The 22093-nt window shown below is 43.3% G+C and overlaps 1 protein-coding gene across 1 annotated transcript in view; it reads right to left on the bottom strand.

Annotated features, from left to right (window-relative positions):
* Nucleotides 1-2406: 2406 nt before the first annotated feature.
* The window catches only part of LOC122686725 (phosphatidylinositol 3,4,5-trisphosphate 3-phosphatase TPTE2-like), a 31387-nt gene continuing 11700 nt past the window's right edge, over nt 2407-22093 (bottom strand). The window contains exons 5-11 of the mRNA XM_043891929.1: nt 20832-20893; nt 18984-19064; nt 17818-17923; nt 9442-9533; nt 5910-6005; nt 4569-4639; nt 2407-2542 (exon numbers count right to left, since the gene is read on the bottom strand). Of these exons, the coding sequence (XP_043747864.1) occupies nt 2440-2542; nt 4569-4639; nt 5910-6005; nt 9442-9533; nt 17818-17923; nt 18984-19064; nt 20832-20893 (611 nt within the window). The 3' untranslated portion in view covers nt 2407-2439. The remainder of the gene's footprint in view (nt 2543-4568; nt 4640-5909; nt 6006-9441; nt 9534-17817; nt 17924-18983; nt 19065-20831; nt 20894-22093) is intronic.

Below are 22093 nucleotides of genomic sequence, written 5' to 3'. Positions count from 1 at the left end.
CCGCACAGCTCATGGGCTTTTAGTTCCCTGACCAGGGATTGAACTTGCATCCCTTGCATTGGAAGCACAGAGTCTAAACCACTGGACTGCCAGGGAAGTCCCTCCAGGTCAGTAAATTCTATTCAAGAAAATCAATATCGTTCTGATATTCTGTAAGTTTCTCAAGTTGTTTAACAAACTATTCGCACTGGGTTCTAGGAAAGCAGGCCTGCAGGTGGCCCTGAGCAAGTTCTCTTCATGAGAAAAAGCAGTATCAGGTGACCGCTCATAGTTGCCAGACATTTTGATGCACTTTGGAGAGTTAGGGAAGAAAAACCCCCAACTGAAATCTCTTCTATTTCAAAAATAAAAATTCTGAAAAATTGGGGTTCCCCAACTTTTGCCAGTATTAAAGCTAGGATCTTACTCTCCTCACTTTTTTCCTCATCCACCTAAGCCTGCCAGCTGATCTTCCTCCGCAGATGATGGCTGCAGGAATTTCAAAGGAAATAACCTGTCCTTACACGTTTCTGTAACCCAAACTACAGGGAATAATGGAGACATAATGTGGGAGGAATTTGAAAGCCTTTTTGTCCAAGATCAGTTCCTCCAAGGAGGCGGGGTGTTGGGGGGGCAGGGAGAGGGGAGCATGATCGTTTTTCCAGCTGGGCAGCTACACTGGCAGCTGGGACCCTCTGTGGGCTGTTTTGAGGGGAAAAGAAGCACCTACAGGGCCTTCCACGCCACCACGTGGCAGCTCAGAGGTCTCCTCCCATCTCTGCTCGGTTGGCACCCACCAGCCCTCCTCTGTAAACTGATGGTCTGGTCTCCCTCAAATACTGACTGGGGCTGCCAGCCTGAGTGGTCAGAGTGCTGTTCCAACACTGCTTCATCGGAGTGGACTGCCCCAGCCCCCGAAACCTTATTTGTGGCTGAGATGGTAAAGAATCTGCCTGCAACGTGGGAGACCTGGGTTCCAACCCTGGGTCGGGAGGATCCCCTGGAGGAAAGCATGGCAACCCACTCCAGTGTTCCTGCCTAAGAATCCCCATGGACAGAGGAACCTGGCAGGGGTCGCAAAAAGGGGTTGACTTTTTGCATACATGAGGTCACAAAAAGTCGGACATGACTAACAAACACTTCACACTTTTAGCAGTGTCAGGTTTTTAAGGAATGGGTATTCTTTGTTTTAGCAGAGGCGCAGGTGCTCGAGTGCTACCTTTCATCTCCTGATAAATTCAACCAGGGCTAGATTGTTGAGAGCCTTGCCAATAAAAGGAAAATTGCTCAGATAATAAAGCCAGCATTGAACTGTTTTCAAGAACAATTATGGCAGTGAAGGTACTTAGAATAAAATAGCACCTGGTACATTGGAGGGACTGATGTTGAAGCTGAAATTCTAATACTTTTGCCACCTGATGCGAAGAGCTGACTCATTTAAAAAGACCCTGATGCTGGGAAAGATTGAGGGCAGGAGGAGAAGGGGATGGCAGAGGATGAGATGGTTGGATGGCATCACTGACTCAATGGACATGAATTTGAGTAAACTCTGGGAGTTGGTGATGGACAGGGAGGCCTGGCATGCTGCAGTCCATGGGGTCGCAAAGAGTCAGACACAACTGAGCATCTGAACTGAACTGAACCAAAGAGAAAATAGTGATTCCCTGTGGACACAGGGCTAACCAGTGTCTATAATGAAAACTTGACCTTACTTCAAAGTTCTCCAAACTTGGGTGAAGCTGGTTGGGGGCACGAGTGGTGGATTTTAAAATCTAGATTGCTCTAGGCAAATGTTCCCTTTGACTTCAGTAATGACGGACAAAAGCAGAGGTTACCGAAGATTCTTTTACCCTCCCTCGATGCCCTGTGTATAATTAAAGGAAGCTTGCCAAGTTCTGTGCAGTGCTTGGAGTTAAAAAAAAAAAAACACCCGTGTTGGGGGTGGGAGGCTGCTGGTGTGAACATTTCTCTGGGTTTTAAAATAGTTTTGCTGCCATTCTGATCGTTGTTAATAGTTTGTAAGTCAAAGAAATTACCTTCTAACATCTGAAGTTACAGATGTAAAACAAAGCAGGGAATAAATTCTTGTCCAGGAATATATAAGTAAATGAAACAAACCCACAGTATTAGGGGAAACTGTAGTCTCTAAATCTTATTTTGGTGGGAAAGTTTTATTTGTAAGTTCTTAAAAGTGATAACTAATGTTCCGTGTCCTGTTTCAAACTTAATTCAGATGAAAACTCTGTGTGATGTATAGTCCTTCCAAAAAAAAATAACTGCCATTGACATTCTCCTTTGTATATATTTAATAGATTTCTCAAGAACATATGTACATGTATATAAATATAAGCATATCAGCAAGAACATAGGTTTAAAAGCTATAAATATGTAGCAAGGATTGGGAAGAACATGATTCTAGCCTAGAAGGGGAACTATACTTAATCAGATACCAGGAACAACTTAAATGTCATCAAAATATACCTCGACTGCAAACTCTGGACTGTAAGTTTTCCATGCTTTTATTTTATGGGGATTATCCAATTCACTTCTTGATAGATAAAGCCTAGAATAGAAAACAAAAATTTTTTTTTTTACATTTTATTTTCGGGCTAACAGAAAAGCCATGCTGTAGGGCACCCTTGATTTAAAGCCCCGCTTGCTGGCCACCATCAGTCTCAGCTCCTTTGCATCTAGTTGGCTTTCTAAGCTCAACTCTCTATTAAGAGACAAAAATATAATAACGTCGAGTAACAATGTGTCACTCATTCTTTTAATATAGCCTTTGGAATTAACATCTGTATTTAATGAATTGCTCTGTGACAAATCAGACTGGATGTGTATTAAAACCCAGTATAAACAGTGTCTTTTAAATTATGAAGTGGGCATTTTGGATGAATTAAGTCTGGTAATACAAACAGCTTCACCCAGTAGTATGGAAATCTAAGTGTTAAATCCTGAGGAACTCTATAAAAGCGAGGAGAAAAGTGATGGAAAAACTTGTTGCCTCTCTAATACAACCATGGTGTTTTAAAGGAAAAAACTGTCCTTCAGCAAGAACTGCTCTGGAGAAGTAGCACCAAATGAAGTTCCACCCAGATGTCAATTTTGAGGGATTTTGCTCATGAGTCAGAGTTTTCCATCTGTAAACATTGGGGCAGGGGGTGGCGGGGGAGTGCTTCCCTGGTGGCTCAGTAGTAAAGAATCTGCCGGCCAGTGCAGGAGACTTGGCCAGCCAGAAAATTTAACATTTAAATTTCATACTACTGGGTGAAGCTGTTTGTCTTACGAGACTTAATTCATCCAAAATGCCCACTTCATAATTTAAAAGACACTTCGATCCCTGGGTTGGGAAGATTCCCTGGAGAAGGGAATGGCAACCCACTCCAGTATTCATACCTAGAGAATTCCATGGAGAGAGGAGCCTGATGGGTTATACAGTCCATGGGGTTGCAAAAAGTTGGACACAACTGATCACAAGCACATCCAAGGGGAAAAAAATCTGGTAAAGTTCCGTCATATCTAAAGTTCATTCTATCGAAATCCACTAAGTGTGTGTGTGAATTGTAGGTGTATTGTTGCCTTCCTGGAACTTGAGGTGGGATGGGAGGGCATCCACATTTGAAGTAAGGGCTAGAGTTGTATGTCAGGAGAACTGTCAACTCAGGCCTATATAATCACAACCACTTCTTCAAAATTCCTGTACAATTTTTTGAATATTGTTTTTCCTTGGATGGGATGGGATGGTGAGGCCAATCTCAAACTTTCAGCACCATAGGACATGAGAAGTGGGGAACTTCTAGATGTAGGAATGAGGTTCAGATATGATAGAGGTTCTTTGCCATAATCTTCAAATCAATAGATTATCCAATTTAGTTATTAGAACATTTTTTATGGGAGACTATTCGTAATTTTTTTAAGCTGTCTTCATCAGTACTTACTGTGGCTTATAACTTCAGCCCTAAATATAGAAATGTAAAATAGAAGTATGTCAGCCAGCTTTCAAACTAGCCGAAGCCTCCCTGGGTGATGCCTTACTGTGGTGTAGAATGTGATGCTGGCTGGTCATCAGTAAATCAGCATGTACTGAGGACCTGCCATATTTGAGGTGCTAAACAGATTCATATTGAACTTTCATGGGAAGGACTTGTTACCAGTCAAGATCTGGTTATAGGATATTTTATAACACAGTCCTACGGCATGGATCTTGAGGATAATGCAACAGTGGATCTCAAGAATAGCCATATTTTTTAAAGAACCAGATCACAGTAAATAAGGCAGTAAAAACAGGGACTCAAAAGAACTTTTGGTATCTATAAATTGGGTTTGAGTAATTAGCAAAAGACTCGTCAGGGACTTCCCTGGTGGCCTGGTGGTTAAGAATCTGCCTTAAAATGCAGGTTCGATCTCTGGTCGGGGAACAAAGATCCCACATGCTACGGAGCAGTCCCATAGGTGGCAACTAAGCTTGTGTGCCACAATTAAGACCCAACACAGCCAAGCAAAGTAACTTTAAAATAAAGGCTTGTCGTTACCCCTTATGTAGTCATTGGAGACTAAGCTGTTTCTACTGGATTATACCATGGCCATACCTGTTATTTTGTATAAAAGACATATGGAACCAGAAGAAGAATGCACAGTTGTCGTAGTATTTAGGAAGAGCCTAAAAAGACATGGTTTAAAACAACTGTTAGTTCTTGGTATCCATGTAACTGTGAAAAACAGTCATTCCAAAGGGATTAAAATTCCTTCCTTTACTCATTTGTGTGTTCATCAAATAGTTGTAGTTATTAAAATGCAGCACTTCTAGTCAACATTATACTCAAGACACCAAGGAGAAGACTTTAAGAGATTACCATTCCTTTCTCTTGCTGTTTCTGGCAAAATTTTCAAGGAAATGTATTCTATGATAGATATTTATAAATTTAGACACTGGTATTTTAATCTGGTTTGGATAGTGCTAAACAGAATCTACTAAGGATTATGCTGATTTCTGCCCCCGTGTATCACCCATTTTTACAAAGAACCAGCTACATTAGATAGTTAACCACTGTCAATAATGGTGATAGAAATAGCTAAAATTTCCAAAAGGACTTTCAATTCATGGGCCTGAAAATCACAAAGGCCAGACAAAACCAACATTCCCACACTAGCGCTTCTGCTTAGAGACCACTGATTAAGAGAACTCAGACTGGCTCCATTACTCGAGGGGAACTTTCCAGGTCACTTGCTTCAACACATTTACCACTTCAAACTTAGTAAGTTCTCCCCCAACAGGGAGCAAGCGGGGCATGAAGGAAATAAGCTTTAAATTGAGCAACACAGTTGTCTGTCGGCAGTTCTGGTTGATGATGTTATAGGAAAGTGAACTAGCAATTGAGGCCTAGAAGTTTACTATATACAGAATAATCAGACATTTGCTAACTGGTCAACATAGTTATGCCCTCATGATAATGTAATGACAGTGGCAGACATTATATTTCATAAATATTGGATTAAATATACTATTTTAAATGGATTATACATCAATTATGAGGAAAGCAAAACCTTCCTCCCTTAAAGTATTTTGTAAGTTATGGGGAGAAATGTGTTTTAAAGATATAAAGCAAAAATATGATCACTGCTATGTAGTAAGACATACATTGTTTTGTTTTTAACATCCTTGTTTTTGTATTTCTCTCTTGCTCAAAAATGAACACATGCAAATTGTATAGAATTTAGAAAACAAGCAAGCAAAAAAGGTTTCCTTACATGTTTTCTTATTTTAAAAAATTCTTTATAGTAATCTGACTTGTTTTCTTCCCCTCCCTGACTTGGGGTTGACATCGCCTGTCATCTCGCTTATTAGGAACTATAGTCAAGGAAATCCCAAGTCAGAATCATTCACAAGACTAGATGAGATGAATAGCATAGGTTGTTTCTTGATTACTCACCGAAGAAGAGAAAAATTTCACTTTTACCTCATCACACAGAGGTGGGCAGTTAGAGAGCAAGATTATTACTCTGTCTGTTTCAGCATCATGAAATATCTGGATGAACACATAGAATTCAGAATTATCAACCTGATAATGAGACAACAGTGAAGTTCATGTTCACTTATTGCAGCTTCTAATATTTAATCAAGTTCTCTTGGTCTCATAGTTCAGTGACTACATGTATAAATATGAATCTTTAAAGTTGCAATACTACTGTTTACATTTTTAATAGGCCAGTGTGGTTGAAGGTTATGGTGCAGCACTGTTGAAAAGTTTTCCATTAGACTTCAACCAAGTTAACATTACTGTTGAATGTCTATCATCTGATTTTCGTATGTTGAGAAGACATTAGAAGTTCAATTTTAAAGCTAGTGGGCACATTCAAAGAGCAATGCCTAATGGATCACATTTTATAAAAAATGTATTTGCTGATGGGATTATTGGCCTTGTCTGTAGCAGACAGCTGGATGGAACAACCAAGGATAGGCCAAGTTTCTGGAATGAACGACTTTGATGCGATACTATTTCTTTGTTCCTGATACACCCTTGGGTGAGGATGGAACCCACAGTGGGAAAGGTCTGTGCTCGGTCCTGTGAAAAAAAGTACAAGAGGAGGTGCAGACTCTGATGATGCTTCAGGGAGTTAAGCATGCAAGGGACAATAGCAGAATGGCAGGTAATCACGTGTCAAGCTGGATGATAAAGACTGAGGGTGCCGCTGTGGGCTGCAGGGAGGTTAACGGAGGTGAAGGATGAGAGCGCTTCCCTGAGGAGGCAGACGCCGAGCTGGGCACGGAAGGATGTGTGTTAGTGAAGAGGGGCACAGAGGCAGGATCATGATGGTGGAGTAGGAGGGTGCCCAGCTCACCGGCCCCCACGGACACAGCAAAACTACAACTATCTATGGGACGACTCTGTGAATGACCTGAAGATAGCAGGACAGCTCTGCTACGACTCCAGATATGAAGAGAAAACCACACTGAGACAGGAGGGCAGAGATGGGTGGTCTTAGCAGACCCGTACGCCCAGCGTGACTACTACCCACACGCCGGAGGGGGCTCACCAACGCGGAAGTTCTCCCGGTGGAGAGGAGGGGTTCGAGCCCCTTTCATCAGGCACCCCAGCTCTGGGGAAGACGAGCCCCCAGAACATCAGGTTCCAAAAACCAGCAGGGCTTATATCCAGGAGAGCAGGAGGGCGGTGGGAAATGAAACTCCTGCTCTTCTGACCAGAGACGTATTAATACATCTTCTGCTACCTAGATGTTATTGATCAGAGACGTTTCAGTATTCACTTACATGACAGGTCACCTGCCACAGGCATTAGTTATCTGCAGAAATCCCCCAGTCGGTAATGTGTTAAACGGCCCGTGCACAAACTCCCTCACTAAGAGCCCCATTGCAGAGGCTGTTCCTCAAAAGGTGCCCTGGCCGTATGTGAGTACATGTATGAACTTCAGGGTGAGTGCCACAGGCGCAGAAGCTTCCTCTGGAGAACAAAGTGCTGCCAGGCATCGTGTAAAATATTCCCCCTCCGCCTAGCTGGCCCAGCATGGTGGGTGCCATTTCAAACGTCTGCCATCTACCTGGCTGGCAGCACGCGCCCCGCCCCGGTGTTCTCTTGCAGACCTGCCCCGCCCCATGTGCTCACCCCAGCTGGCAGTCCTCCAAAGCATCTCCCACCCTAGGGGACCAAGCTCATCACAACTACATCTGCAACTGTTGTGGCAGGGCGCCAAGCCAGCCGCACTGAAGCCCGCCCTGCCCACCAGTGAGCCTGCAGCAGGCGTGGGCAGGCCTCAGAGGCAGCTGGCGTGGGGACCAGTGCCATCCGCTCGTGAGTCTGCAGCAACAGTGGTGCCACGCGACAGGTGGGCACATGCAGCCCACACGAAAAACATCCCTCGCTCCGGTGACGAGCCGGGATTGCTCTTCTGGGTCCCCTAGGAAACCTTCTACCTAAGGCCACTTCTTCAAAACCAGATGTCGGTGATCCAACTAATACAGAGAAACAAACCCAGAGTCAGGGAAAATGAGGAGATGGGAATATGTCCCAAATGAGAGAAAAAGACAAGACCTCAGAAAAAGAACCAACAAAATGGACATGAGCAATCAACCTGATAAAGTATCAAAGCCATGCCCATAAAGAAACTCAGACTTGGAAGAAGAATGAACACAGGAAGAACTTCAACAGAGAGATATCAAAAAGAGCCGATCAGAGCTAAATATAATCACTGAAAGTAGCAATACTTACATCAGACAAAATAGACTTTAAAACAAAGACAGTAGAGCAGCTATATGTAAAAGAACATTTTCTAACACCCTGTACAAAAATAAACTCAAAATGGATTAAAATCTAAATGTAAGACCTGATACTATAAAACTCCTAGAGGAAAACACAGGCTGAATACTCTTTGATGTAAATTGTGGCAATAATTCTTTGGATTCCTTGGATCTGCCTCTTAAATGAAAGGAAACAAGCAAAAAGAAATGAATGGGACCTAATTAAACATACATGCTCTTGCACAGCAAAGCACACTATCGACAATATGGAGACAGCCAAAACGGAGAAAATATTTGCAAAGGATTTGACTGATAAAGGGTTAATATCCAAAATATATAAACAGTTCCTGCAACATTAAACAAAAACAAAACAAGCAACCTAATTAAAAAGTGAGCAGAAGACCTGAATAGACATTTTTCCAGCAGACATCTAGATGGCCAACAGGCACATGAAAAGATGCTCAACATTGTTAACCACCAGATAAATGCAAACTAAAACCACAATGAGCTATCATCTCAAACCCATCAGAATGTCTATCATCAAGAAGACAAATAACAAAAAAAATTTTAAAAAAAAGAAGACAAATAACAAATGTTGGTGAGGACGTGGAGAAAAGTGAAACTTCAAACACTGTTGGTGGAAAAGTAAATTGATGCAGCCACTGTGCAAACAGTATGGAAGGTTCTCAAAAAACCAAAAATATAAAACTATGATGCAGCAATCCACTTCTTGGTATATACCTGGGGAAAAACCATTAATTAAAAAAGATACATGCACCCCAATGTTCATAGCAGCCTTATTGACAATTGCCAAGATATGGAAGCAGGTGATTTTCATGGGCGTTGAAATTTCAGAATCAGTGCCATATAATACAACTACCAAGAAGAACAGGACATGGCTAAAAGTGACAAGAGGCATGAATTTAAAACTCTGATAGGTTTCTGAGAACATGCTTAGCATCTGTGGAAAAGTGAAGGGCAAAGCACCACTCTGAACCAAAAGTATATTCTGGAAAACACCCTGAAAACAATTTTGAACAATCAGTTTAACTCTTGACTCACATCCAAACCCAAGGACAGCAAGTAGAATGGTAGCCAGAAAGCAACATGGCCTTTCCCTGTGGTGATAAATGGTTTGGGGAGGTCAATGTGCTGATTTGAGATTTAAAACAAACACCAGACTTTTCAGTTCACGTGCTTTCTCTTACCCTACAGTTTTTGGAAGTAGAACAGAAAAAGACAGTCTTTCGTTGCATTATTATTTGTACTTTTAGATCATGTCCATTGCCTTTTCCAACACCTGAATGAAATTAAAAATTTAGACCGGTTAGAGCAAAGATCAGAATGTCTAAAAATCAACAATATGGATTAGAAAGAGAAAAAAATGAATCCAGCTAACAATGCATTAATATTGAATCATTTGGATCTTGCCTGGATTTTGTCTCTGAAAGACAAAGCTTCAATGCAATTCTGTCCCCTAAGGCAGAGCTTAAAAGGCTAAAGGGAAAAAAACCCAAAAAACAAAAAGGACACAGTTCAGCTTCTAAGACTTAGAATCTTACTGCTCACCTATCTAGCAAAAAAAAAAAAAAAAAATTAGGGAAGGGGACTTGAAACCTTTCTTATTGATGTGTAGCTTTCTTCAGACTTCCAATCATCATGTTTCTTAATAATAAACTAAAATTCCTCTTGCCTTAATTTAACTCCAGTTTATGCAAAACACAGGATAGCTATATCCAAACATTCCTGCTGTGTTCAGTATATATTTACAGACAAATGGTTTTTTGCCCCACTATTTTTTTTCCAATTTAATTGACCCACTTATTTTAGTATTTCCTCAGAGTTTGTTTCTCAAGCCTCCAATTAATTTTTCTTGCTTTTGTTTCAACCCTGCATATTTCACTTAAATATGCACAGAACCAAAGGTATAGAACTAAAACAAATATTCTAACAAAGTCATTTATCATTTTTGATTACATATTGTTTTATGTTCATTTAATTTTGTTCTCACTAACACTGAATTATTCATTTGTCATTAGGAGTCATGGCTTTGCCTCAATTCTCTCTGTCATATCCAGTTGCAGAACTTGTTTCGACTAATATTAATTAGAATTCAGGAAATGCAGAGCTAAACGTTAAGATATTTATCAAGCGACAAGGGCATTGTTTTATGAGCTTGAATTCCCACACATTAAAAAGTTTTAAAATACTGTAAGTATATCACATGATTTAAAAATAAAATATAAAGAAGATGAAAAGTCTCCATTTCACCTATCCCCCACCTGTTTATTTTGCCAGCCCCAATAGATAACCCCTATTATTTAGTTTCTTTTTTTTTTAGTTTCTATTTTTATGTATGTATAATCAAATATATTTTCTCCAAGTTTTATATGTTTTATATGTGTATATACATACAAACAGGGCTTCCCTGATGGCTCAACGCGTTAAAGAATCCAATGCAGGAGATGCAGGAGATGTGGATTTGATCCCTGTGTTGGGAAGATCCCCGAGAGGAGGAAAAGGACAACCCACTCAAGGATTCTTGCCTGAAAAATCCCTTAGAGGAGCCTGGTGGGCTACAGTCCAGAGTATCACAATGAGTTGGACATGACTGAGCAACTAAGCATCATACATACAAACATAAATATATATATATATAGTTGTACAGAAATTGTTGCATACCATAGCACTGTCCTGTACTTGCACTTTTTTAACACGTCAAAAATCTTATTTAACTTATTAAAAAAAAAAAGTCAAATGTTGTAGCTGGTTCAAAGTACTGCATTCATGGGCAGATAAGGAATGATGAAATTAATTTACAAATAGATACAAAACAGGTCAACAAGCAATTGCATTCTACTAGACACATCTAATTTGCATTTCTATGCCCCAAATAATTTGCATTATCATCAGTTTTCTATGACTTCAGTTCAGTTCAGTTGCTCAGTCATGTCCGACTCTGCGACCCCGTGAACCACAGCACGCCAGGCCTCCCTGTCCATCACCAACTCCCGGAGTCCACCCAAACCCATGTCCATTGAGTCGGTGATGCCATCCAACCATCTCATCCTCTGCCGTCCCCCTTCTCCTCCTGCCCTCAACCTTTCCCAGCATCAGGGTCTTTTCCAATGAGTCAGCGCTTCGCATCAGGTGGCCAAAGTATTGGAGTTTCAGCTTCAACATCAGTCCTTCCAATGAACACCCAGGACTGATCTCCTTTACGATGGACTGGTTGGATCTCCTTGCAGTCCAAGGGACTCTCAAGAGTCTTTTCCAACACCACACTTCAAAAGCATCAATTCTTTGGCACTCAGCTTTCTTTATAGTCCAACTCTCACATCCATTCATGACCACTGGAAAAACTATAGCCTTGACTAGACGGACCTTTGTTGACAAAGTAATGTCTCTGCTTTTTAATGTGCTGTCTAGGTTGGTCATAACTTTCCTTCAAAGGAGTAAGCGTCTTTTAATTTCATGGCTTCAGTCACCATCTGCAGTGATTTTGGAGGCCAGAAAAATAAAGTCAGCCACTGTTTCCCCATTTATTTGCCATGAAGTGATGGGACCAGATGCCATGATCTTAGTTTTCTGAATGTTGAGATTTAAGCAAACTTTTTCTCTCTCCTCTTTCACTTTCATCAAGAGGCTCTTTAGTTCTTCACTTTCTGCCACAAGGGTGGTGTGCCATCTGCATATCTGAGGTTATTGATATTTCTCCTGGCAATATTGATTCCAGCTTGTGCTTCCTCCAGCCCAGCGTTTCTCATGATGTACTTAGAGTTGTAAAGTAGCTTAAAATAGCTTAAAAGCCCTGGAGAAGATACCGTCTGTCACTTTTTCCTGACAGTCTCCCCACTCTCTCTCTGTTTTGATCATAATCTCAAAGGAAGATTATTCTTTAGAGTTTTTACAGGATTTTTTTCCCCTTGTTCTTTCATTTGATACTCCTCTACCTCCTCATTGTGTTTAACTTGCTCTGTCTCTATGAAATCAGGTGAATCAGTTACCTATCCTGGTCTTGAAGGCGTGTCCTTGTGTGGAAGCATCCCTACCCAGTCTAGGTGTGCCCAGTGGCTTTGGTGGGACAGCTGGACCTGAAGCGAGCATGGGTCCCATCTCCCCCTGAGATGCTCTGGCTGTCACCACCTTGGTGGGAGATGGGGCTGGAGATGGAGGGGCTACCGCCAGAGCCAGGCGCGACCCTGTGTGTGTGAATGAGTGAGATGGCAGTCTTCGCCTTGGTTCGGGACACATCAGGGGCTCAAGGGCTTGTGTGCATTCATACTAAATCGCTTCAGTCATGTCTGACTCCTTGTGACTCCATGGACTGTAGTCGGCCAGGCTCCTCTGTCCATGGGATTCTCCAGGCCAGAATACTGGAGTGGGTTGCTTCCATTCTCCAGGGGATCTTCCCAACCCAGGGATCGAAGCCAGGTCTCATATGCCTCCTACATTGGAGGAGTTCTTTACTGCTAGTTCTTTACCACTAGTGCCCCAAGGGCTTGGGGCCACAATTCTATGCTGGTTTCACCTTTTTTCCCTGGTGAAAGGCTGGGTTGGGCTAGAGAGGTTGGTGCCTCACTTCTGGGCTGGCTTCTCTCTCACCAGCAATGTCAGTCACTGTCCTGGAGTAGCTTTGCTCCTCCTAAATGTGGGCAGCAACAGAGTACCGGCCAAGGTTGCCTTCTCCCCCGGTCACAGTTTTCAGGCTGCTGCCTCGGTTGGGATGGCATACTAGCCACCACTTTGCTCTTTAAGAACGGGGGTCTCGGTGTTTCACAGCCTCCCCTCAGCCCCACTGGCTTTCAGACCTGCTGCTGCTGCTGCTAAGTCGCTTCAGTCGTGTCTGACTCTGTGCGACCCCATAGACAGCAGCCCACCAGGCTCCACCGTCACTGGGATTCTCCAGGCAAGAACACTGGAGTGGGTTGCCATTTCCTTCTCTAATGCATGAAAGTGAAAAGTGAAAGTGAAGTCGCTCAGTCGTGTTCGACTCCTAGCGACCCTATGGACTGCAGCCTACCAGGCTCCTCCGTCCATGGGATTTTCCAGGCAAGAGTACTGGAGTGGGGTGCCATTGCCTTCTCCGTTCAGACCTGCTAAGAGGATACAAAAGTGTGACTGACACTTAGCTAATGTAGAATTAGATGCATCTACGCATTCCAGCACCATTTGTGTTCTGGTATGTGAGTTACCTTTCTACTAACATTTTCAATTCCAGAGACCACAGTGATTTATTTTCAAGCTATACCATTCCACAAACAGACTGCAGATGTAGGATGACTGTGTAATGATGTGGTGAGTCAGTCAATTTGAAGCTGACAGAATATCATTAGCATTGCTTTAATAGAATTTAATAGTTTTTTTTAAAAACTGATCCCCAGGTAATGACTAAAGATAACTAAGTTAATACTGAATTTTGCATAGAATGGTAAATTGCAAATCAATAAAACCACTAATAAAAATAAAATATTTAAAAAAAAACAACACCCCAACCAGCCAAGGGGACCTATATTTCTGGTGTCAGACCACAGAGCTGGGGTGCAGCTCAAGTCCCTCACTCCTCCGAGAGAACCCCCAAGCCCATGACACCAGCCCCCTCTTCTTCTGGGTCTCCCACCAAGGGTGCAGGTCTCAATCAGATTGCTTCTCCTTCCTTCCTGCCAGACTCTAGAATTGTTTTCTTTACAGACTTGGCTGTAGAAGAGTTTACCTACCCCGGATCACTCCACAAGGAGTTGTATTTTTGACGTGTTCCTGGGGGGGGCTGGGGGGCAGGCAAACTCAGCACCCTCCTACTCCGCCATCTTGATCTCCCTCAAAGGAGAGAATTCTTATTCCAAATGAAGGCTGGTGTCCCTGGGTTTGGCCTGCTTATTTACGTGGGTGCAACAAGAATTTTAGCATGCCAGGCATGCCTTCTTAAGTCGGCACTGCCAGCCAAGTCCCACACCACAAGAACAGCTGCAAAGGGCACAAGCTTCTGTCTGGAAGCCTCTATGAGGGGTCTCAAAGTAGACTTTTAAAATCCACTACTTTATGTCAGCCTGAGAAGTGAAGTGAAAGTTGCTCAGTCTTGTCCGACTCTTTGCGACCCCATGGACCATACAGTCCATGAAATTCTCTAGGCCAGAATACTGGAGTGGGTAGCCTTTCCCTTCTCCAGGGAATCTTCCCAACCCAGGGATCGAACCCAGGTCTCTCGCATTGCATGTGGATTCTTTACCACTGAGCCACCTAGGAAGCCCTGAGACGAGGAAACTAAACCCATAAGTCTCTCCACCAGTTTTTGCCCTTCAGTGCTTATAAATTTGCATTAGTTCCAGATCTACACTTGACAGTTTTAACAGTATCTCCACAGAGGTTAAGTAAAACTCAAAATATTAAGAGCCATCCACAGTCTTAGGATATCAGACTGAGACAACCTCCGAAATGCTAGAACTTATTAAAGCCATTTTCAAGCTTAGCATTTTGAGAAATGACTCCTCTTCTCATGGTTCATGTTTGAGCAATCCATCAAAACTCCATCAGACTAAATGCCTATTTGCCTGTTTGGAATAGCTTCATACTCACAGAGGTGTGTATAGATACTGTTACAGGCATACCTCAGGGGTACTGTGGGTTTGTTTCCAGACCATTACAACAAAGTGAATATTACAATAAAGCAAGTCACGTGAATTTTTTTTTCGGTTTTCCAGTGCATATAAAAATGTATATGTACACTGTACTGTAGTCTATCTATGTCTAAAAAAACACTACATACGTTCATTAAAAAAAGACTTGATTGCCAAATTGCTAAAAATGGTAACCATCATCTGACAACGCAGAACTGTCACAAACCTTTAATTTGTTTAAAAAAAAAAAAAGCAACACCTGTGAAGTGTGATAAAGGAAAACACAACAAAATGAGGTCTTCCTGGATTCTCATCATGAACCAAGAGGGCCCTGAGGGAGACGAGACATACAGGTACAAACCAGACTCTCACGCCGCCAACTTGGTTTTACGGCTGAGTTTAAAATTCCAAGAGAAAGCAATTGCTCCATCAGCCCCCTGTGTTGCCTCTCACACTGCAGAGGAGAGCAGTCTGGCTCTTTCTGCAGAGAACAATGAGGAGTGACCCACCCCTGTCCCCTCCCACCCGTGAGCCTGGCTTCACCCCAGGGAGATCTGAGGGCAGCTGGCATTCCAAGTGAGGCTCCACTCCAACCAACCCTGTCCCTCATTCATCACACACACATGAGACGGTCGGAATGGACCTGTAGAGAACTCTGTAGCCTACAGAGCCTCCTCACAAACAGTTACTCCTTTATACACACAGGCAGGCTTGTGCTGGAACAGGCTGGGTTTCCAGGGTCCGCCTGTGTAATGCTTGCTTGCAAATCTAGACCAGAATTGCCCACAGAACCCATGCTGCTGGGTTGAAGTTTGTTTCCAGAAGCCAGAAACCCACGTGATCTGCTTGTGGTTGGCCCTCACAACTCCTCACCACCGCTAGGAGGTGGTGGTGGTGACGTGGGGGTGTGTGGGCAGGGAGGGAGAAATATAGAAATAATCTGAAAAAAGGCTTTTTCTATTTAAAAAATTGTAATTTTTTTTAACTGCGCAAGTTTTACATATATTTTGAAGGAGTCTCCTATTTCTGAAGAATTGGATGAAGCATTAAAAAAAATGCCTAGAGAGTATTTTAGTGACGTGTCAGTTGCTCAGTCGTGTCCGACTCTTTGCGACCCCATGGACTGTAGCCCACCAGGCTCCTCTGTCCATGGGCTTCTCCAGGCAAGAATACTGGAGTGGGTTGCCATTTCCTCTTCCAGAGGATCTTCCCAACCCAGGTATCGAACCTGGGTCTCCTGTCACTGCAGGCAGATACTTTACCATCTGAGCGACCAAGGAAGCCCTGATACTGGGGGAAATTGCAGGTAAAAGGAGAAGAGGGTGGCAGAGGATGAGATGGTTGGATCGCATCGTCAACTCAATGGGCATGAATTTGAGTGAACTCTGGGAGATGGTGAAGGACAGGGAGCCCAACGTGCTGCAGTCTATGGGGCCGCAAAGAGCTGGACATGACCTAGAGACTGAACAGCAACAACAGAGAGTATTTTGTGCGACTCCTCAGAGGACTGAGAACACTGAGTGGAGACTAGCACCCGGGCCCCACACCACCCAGGAGAGTCTAGCACCACCGGGTGCTCCTCAAGCTGGTGATGCTTTCGGGGATCAGAGCCAGAAACATCCCCTCCTGTCACACCTCTGGCAGTGGGGGAGCCCCATCCCTTCCACTGAGGGGTCCTCATCTCCTGCCTCCCTGAGACTGAGCTGTGCAGGGAAGCCAGGCAGGTAAGAGAGAAATAGAACATGGGGCTTGACCTCTATTCCTCTCCCGCTCCTTCAAGTCCCAGAGATGGATGAGCCGACCAATTTCCCTGTCTCCAAGGGTGATGGCTGGTCCCTGTGTTTCTCCTTACATTCTTGAAGCAGGTACGGTCAGCTCTTTTGGAATGTATAAGGAGTTTTATTCCCAGTGAGAACTGGTAAAAGCTAGGGTACAGAGAGACAGGCCCCCAGAGACCAGGTGTGTCCCAGCCCTTTTCTGTGTTCCTGTAGGTTCGGGGAAGGAAGACCCAAGTGCTGTCCCCCCAGGAAACTTTCCAACACTGCTGTCAGCTCTCCATTCATGTACATTCCTCTCCTCTGCTTACCACTCACGGGCTCCAGAGAAACACAAGCCGGGGGCCTCACCCAAAGTAGTTCTTGGGAGTGATTTGTAAAAAAAAGAATCGTGACAGTAAAATGCATCTGCTGTTCAGGTATTTAAGACATCCTGATGGAGTTTCTCGGGAGAGAGGGCTATAGGAGAGGAGGGTGGGTAAAGGGAGAAACTTTTGATGGTGAGCAGAAAATCAAAGAAAACCAGGTGATGAGGAAAAAAAAGGAGGATCTCTGAATGGAGAAGGAGAGAACGATCCAGGGATGTCTCTGCCAAGACAAACCCTGAGCCAGAGATGAGGTGTGAGAAAGAAGTGATCTCCAGCCTCACGGGCCTGTACTCCATTTAATCTCAGAGGTCCTACTCTGAAAAGGACACCCCGGGCTGAGCCCAGAGCTGCAATGAGAATAGGAGAAAGGGAAGGGGGTGGATGGAGCCCCTCAAACTGGGAAAGGAAAGGAGAGGACATCTGAGTGGTGGTAACGTGGCCACAGGGCTTCCCAGGTGGCTCAAGGGTAAAAAACCCTTTTGCCAATGCAGAAGACATGAGTTCGATCCCTGGGTTGGGAAAATGCCCTGGAGAAGGAAATGGCAACCCACTCCAGTATTCTTGCCTGGGAAATCCCATGGACAGAGGAGCCTGGCAGGCTACAGCCCATGGGGCCACAAAAGAGTCGGACACGACTCAGCAACTGACAATGTGGCCACAGCAGTACAGGGCTAATGGGCAATTCCAGGGGGAGGAACTTGTACGTGATGCTCCACTAACAGCTATCAGCTGGGACTGTTTGTGTAAATAACTGTGAGAAAACCCTCCCAACGAGTAAGAACCCTGGCCCTCCTGCCCATTTCTCCAATTATACATACAGCACTTACCATGAATTGAATAAATCACAATTTTTTTGATCCTGAGTTTTTTTATTGGAGGAAGAGTCAAATTGTAGATATTTTTCACCATTGCAAAATATTCAACGAATCTATTCTGTAAAACAACAGAGGTCTCAATTTCAATGGAGGTGAAAATTCTAAGGTCAGTATCCCCGATTTTTTTAAGGAAAGTAATGGATGATGGAAACATTGACTGGGGGCCTTTAGATAAGGCATTGTTGTCTCCTGGCTGTATATCGACCTTAGGGGGAAAAATACTGAACTAAAAGCAACAGGGCAGGAACAAGAAATGGGCCCGGTGTTCTGAGAGGCAGCGGGGACCAAGAGCCACTAACCAGAACCAACAAAAGAGCTACAACAGCATCACAGCAAGATGCAGTTAACCACAAATGTAAGAGACCAGCAGAGGATAGGAGCTTTGTGGTGGCTGAGTTAAAGGAAGGTTTGTGCTTTGCAGGGAGAAGGAGCAGCTCTTCAGATAAGAGAAGGGAAGATGTAAAAACTCGGGGAGACCCTCCCAGGCCAGCAGCACATAAACATTCTTCTCCAGTCCCAGTCAGCAAGCAGTTCCCCACTGTCCATTTCCCCAATCCCATTTTTGCAGCAAAGCCCTGTGGATTCTCTTAGCCTAGTCCTTCTCCTATGGCAAGTCGCTCACAAGGGCTCCGCTTGAACTTTTCTTCTAGAAGTCAAAGAGTTCTAGTATGGAATCAGCTGCACTGAAAAGTTCACAGGCTCTTCCCCACTCATTGGGAAATGTTAGTAAAATTAACCACCATGCTCTCCATTGGAAAGGGCCAGTCAAGCTGTTAAGTCAGGGATGGATGAAATGTGTGTAGTGCATGGAATGACCCACAAAGCAGGACGAGGAGGGGATGGTGTCTGAGAACTACCGCCACACACACAGGGAATCTGTGTGTGTGGAGCCTGACAGCCGCAACTACTGAAGCCCAAGGGCCTAGAGCCTGTGCTTTGCAATAAAAGAAGCCATCACAATAAGAAGCCCATGCAATGCAGCTAGAGAAAGCCTGCATGCAGCAACGACCCAGCACAGCCAAAAATTATTTTAAAAAAAAGTAAAGAAAACCAGGGAGATAGGTGTCAGTCTCAACCTAATTACCCAGAGTGACCCCTTTTAAAGGAAGAACACTTACCTGAGAAGGAGTCTCTATTCCCTGAAATTTACTGCTTGTGGATTTATCTGTTCGCCGTTCTCCAAAATAATACAGGCTGTCCTATAAAAGAAGGGACAGTCCAGTCATGGGTCATCTACACTTTCCTTTCCTGTAGAAGGCATTAGAAAGTTTCTAAGGACATGTGATTTCCTAAGGTCAGCGATCTCTGAGCAGAGGCTACCCAAAACAACAGAACTAAGAAAGACATATCAAGGCCTACTTTCATTCAAAGATTCATGAAGACAGGGAATTTTAGAGCTGGAAAACTTCAGAGATAATCTGGTCCTTCTTCCTATCTTACTATTTTACAATGAGAAGATTAGGACCAAAAGAAAATCAAGTGACCTGCCACGGAGATGTATGTAACTGGTCAGTCAAAGACAGCACCAGCCTGAGCACTGGCCTCTGGCTCTATCCAGGGCTTCAGACCAATGGCTTTCAAATTTTTTCTTTTTCTTTTTTTGGCTGCACACCATGTGGGATCTTAGTTCCCTGACCAGGGATTGAAGCTGTGCCTCTGTGTTGGAAGTGTGGCATCTTAACCACTGGACCATTAGGAAAGTCCTCAGACTTTTCACTTTTAAAGCTACAATCCACATCCATAAGCCTGGGAGATACACACACTCTCTCTCTCATGAACACACAACTGAAACAACAGTTTCACAAAACAATACTCACCTTTTCTAATCTATCCCATCTTATAGGTAGATTTGGTTGCAAGTCACAACCCAATGAGTTGATTTCACAACTCACTGATAAACTCTGATCCAAGTATGAAAAACACTGTCCTAGAGCATCCATTGTCCTAACCTGTGCGTCTCAGATTAGAAGCAAAGAGGAGGATGGAATCAGAGCCCTGGACCCAGCACATAACCCTCAGCTTCTCTTATCTGGGCAGCAGACCAAAAGAGGCCCACAGATGCTGGGAACATGCCCTTCTGTGTAAGATCAGTGCAGAAAAAACAGAATGAGAACCCTGCTTTAAGACACAGCAGCAGCCCATCCTGTCTTCTCAGAAATTCCCAGAGGGCGCAGACCCCACCGCTTATTGATTGTGCAAAGATAGTAATGTCCAGCGGAGCTTTCGTTCTGGATTGGAAAATGATGACTTTTACCTACTGAGCACTTCCAAGGATGTTCAAGGTCCTTTAGAAAATTTCCCTAACCCATCTTCTTATTCTCGTGAGGAAAGCAGAAAGCCAGGAGCTGGTGGGATTCTATCAGAGCAGAGCTGGGTCTGGAGGTGGCAAGTCAAGTTTCTGGATTGCTGAGGTTTTTTGTACTTGCATAACTCAACCTTACTCCACATTAACCCTTCTTCTACTGGGTCCTGTCTTTAATCAAAATATTGACATTGTACTCATGGTGAATGTGGGTGCATTAATTTTGATTTTTTAAAAAATATTGCATTAGAAGATTATTGATCTTAATTACTGAGATTTTAGGCATTCCCTTAAATTTTGTGCCCAAGGCGAGCGTTTCAGCAACTTCACCCTCATCCCAGCCCAGAGGAAGAGGGACTGAAGTCAGTTACCAACCAGTGCCAATTAAACAAGAAAGTATCCAAGCCACGTGTTCTAAAACCACCTCTCCAATAACACTTCCATGAAGTACAATGACTCAATGGACATGAGTTTGAGCAAACTCCGGGAGATAGTGAGGGACAGTGAAGACTGGCGTGATGCAGTTCATGGGGTTGCAAAAAGTCAGATACAACTTAGCAACTGAACAACACACTCACACCATGACTTAACATCCTACCCGTGAGCTTCAAAGCTAGCAAACTCAATCAGCCTAAGACAGAGTTTATAGGAGCATCTTTCATACCTCCGCGGTGGCAAATATCTCACTGGCAAGAAGGTAGGCACAGACCATAGTTCCAGTTCTTCCTAGAAAAGAAGTTAGTCCATGAACCATTGTTCCTGAGGGCACTTGATATAAAACTACTCTCCAAAGTATTTAAAGAGCTCATTGTGGATTGATATTCTTTCACACCAAAAGTACAGGTTAAAAATATTTCAATTCAGAGAGAGCCAAAGCTGGTACGCTGCTTGTTCTGAGGGTCTGCCTAGAGTTCTGTGTTAACTGTGTGCACACATGTGTACGTGTATGTTGTTCTTGAATCACGACCCCTGGAGCCTGCAGTAACAGGCTCTGCTCTAGGACTCTAAAGTGATGCTCACCGATTAAGAGCTAATTATACACCCTGTTTCTCTACTAATGTAAATAAAAGAAGCTATAAAAGATAAAAGATGGACAGAACCCAAACCACCGCCTAGCATTTGCAATACCCATTCCTTCTATTTCAGTTAGAGTTATTGTGTTGTAAAACATACATTAAAATAGGAAGAACAGCATAATGAGCCCGCATACACCTGTGCCCCAGATTCCATAACTATTAATTGTTTTACTTGTTTCTTTTCTTCCTTCATGCTTCTCCCCCTCCTTCTTTCTATGCCCTTCCTGTAGCATCTTATTTTATTATTAATTAATTTTTATTGGCGTATAGCTGCTTTACAGTGTAGCATTAGCTTCTACTGCCCAGCAGAGTGAATCGGCTAAACGTACACATATATCCCCCCACTTCAGATTTCCCTCGCATTTAGGTCATCTCAGAGCATTAAGGAGAGTTGCTCGTGCCAGACAGTATGTGCCCATCAGCTGTCTATTTTACACATAGCATCAACAGCATGTATATGTCAGTCCCAATCTCCCAGTTCTTCCCAATTCTACCCACCCTTACCCAAGTTGTATCCACACATTTCTTCTCTAGGTCCGTGCGTCTATTTTTGCTTTGCAAATAACTTCATCTTTACCATTTCTAGATTCCACATATATGCTTTCACCCCCGGAGCATTTTAAAGAAAACTTGATTTCATGTCATTTCAAGCTCAAAGTCTCATGATTTTTTTCTAATTTATATTTTTGTCCAGGCGCACAAAGTGTGAGTTAAAAAGTACATTGCTTCTATTATTTCTACAATGACCTGTGATTTTTGTCTTAGCTAGCGTATGCTGAACTTATTCTATGTAATTCCAAACTTACCCTTTTACCTTGAGATGCACTTTATTGTCTATTCTATCCTTCAA

This window comes from Cervus elaphus, chromosome 30, assembly GCF_910594005.1.
Source record: "Cervus elaphus chromosome 30, mCerEla1.1, whole genome shotgun sequence".
NCBI lineage: Eukaryota > Metazoa > Chordata > Mammalia > Artiodactyla > Cervidae > Cervus > Cervus elaphus.
The sequence above is the reverse complement of the archived record's forward strand: the minus strand, read 5'-3'. Positions and strand labels throughout refer to the sequence as shown.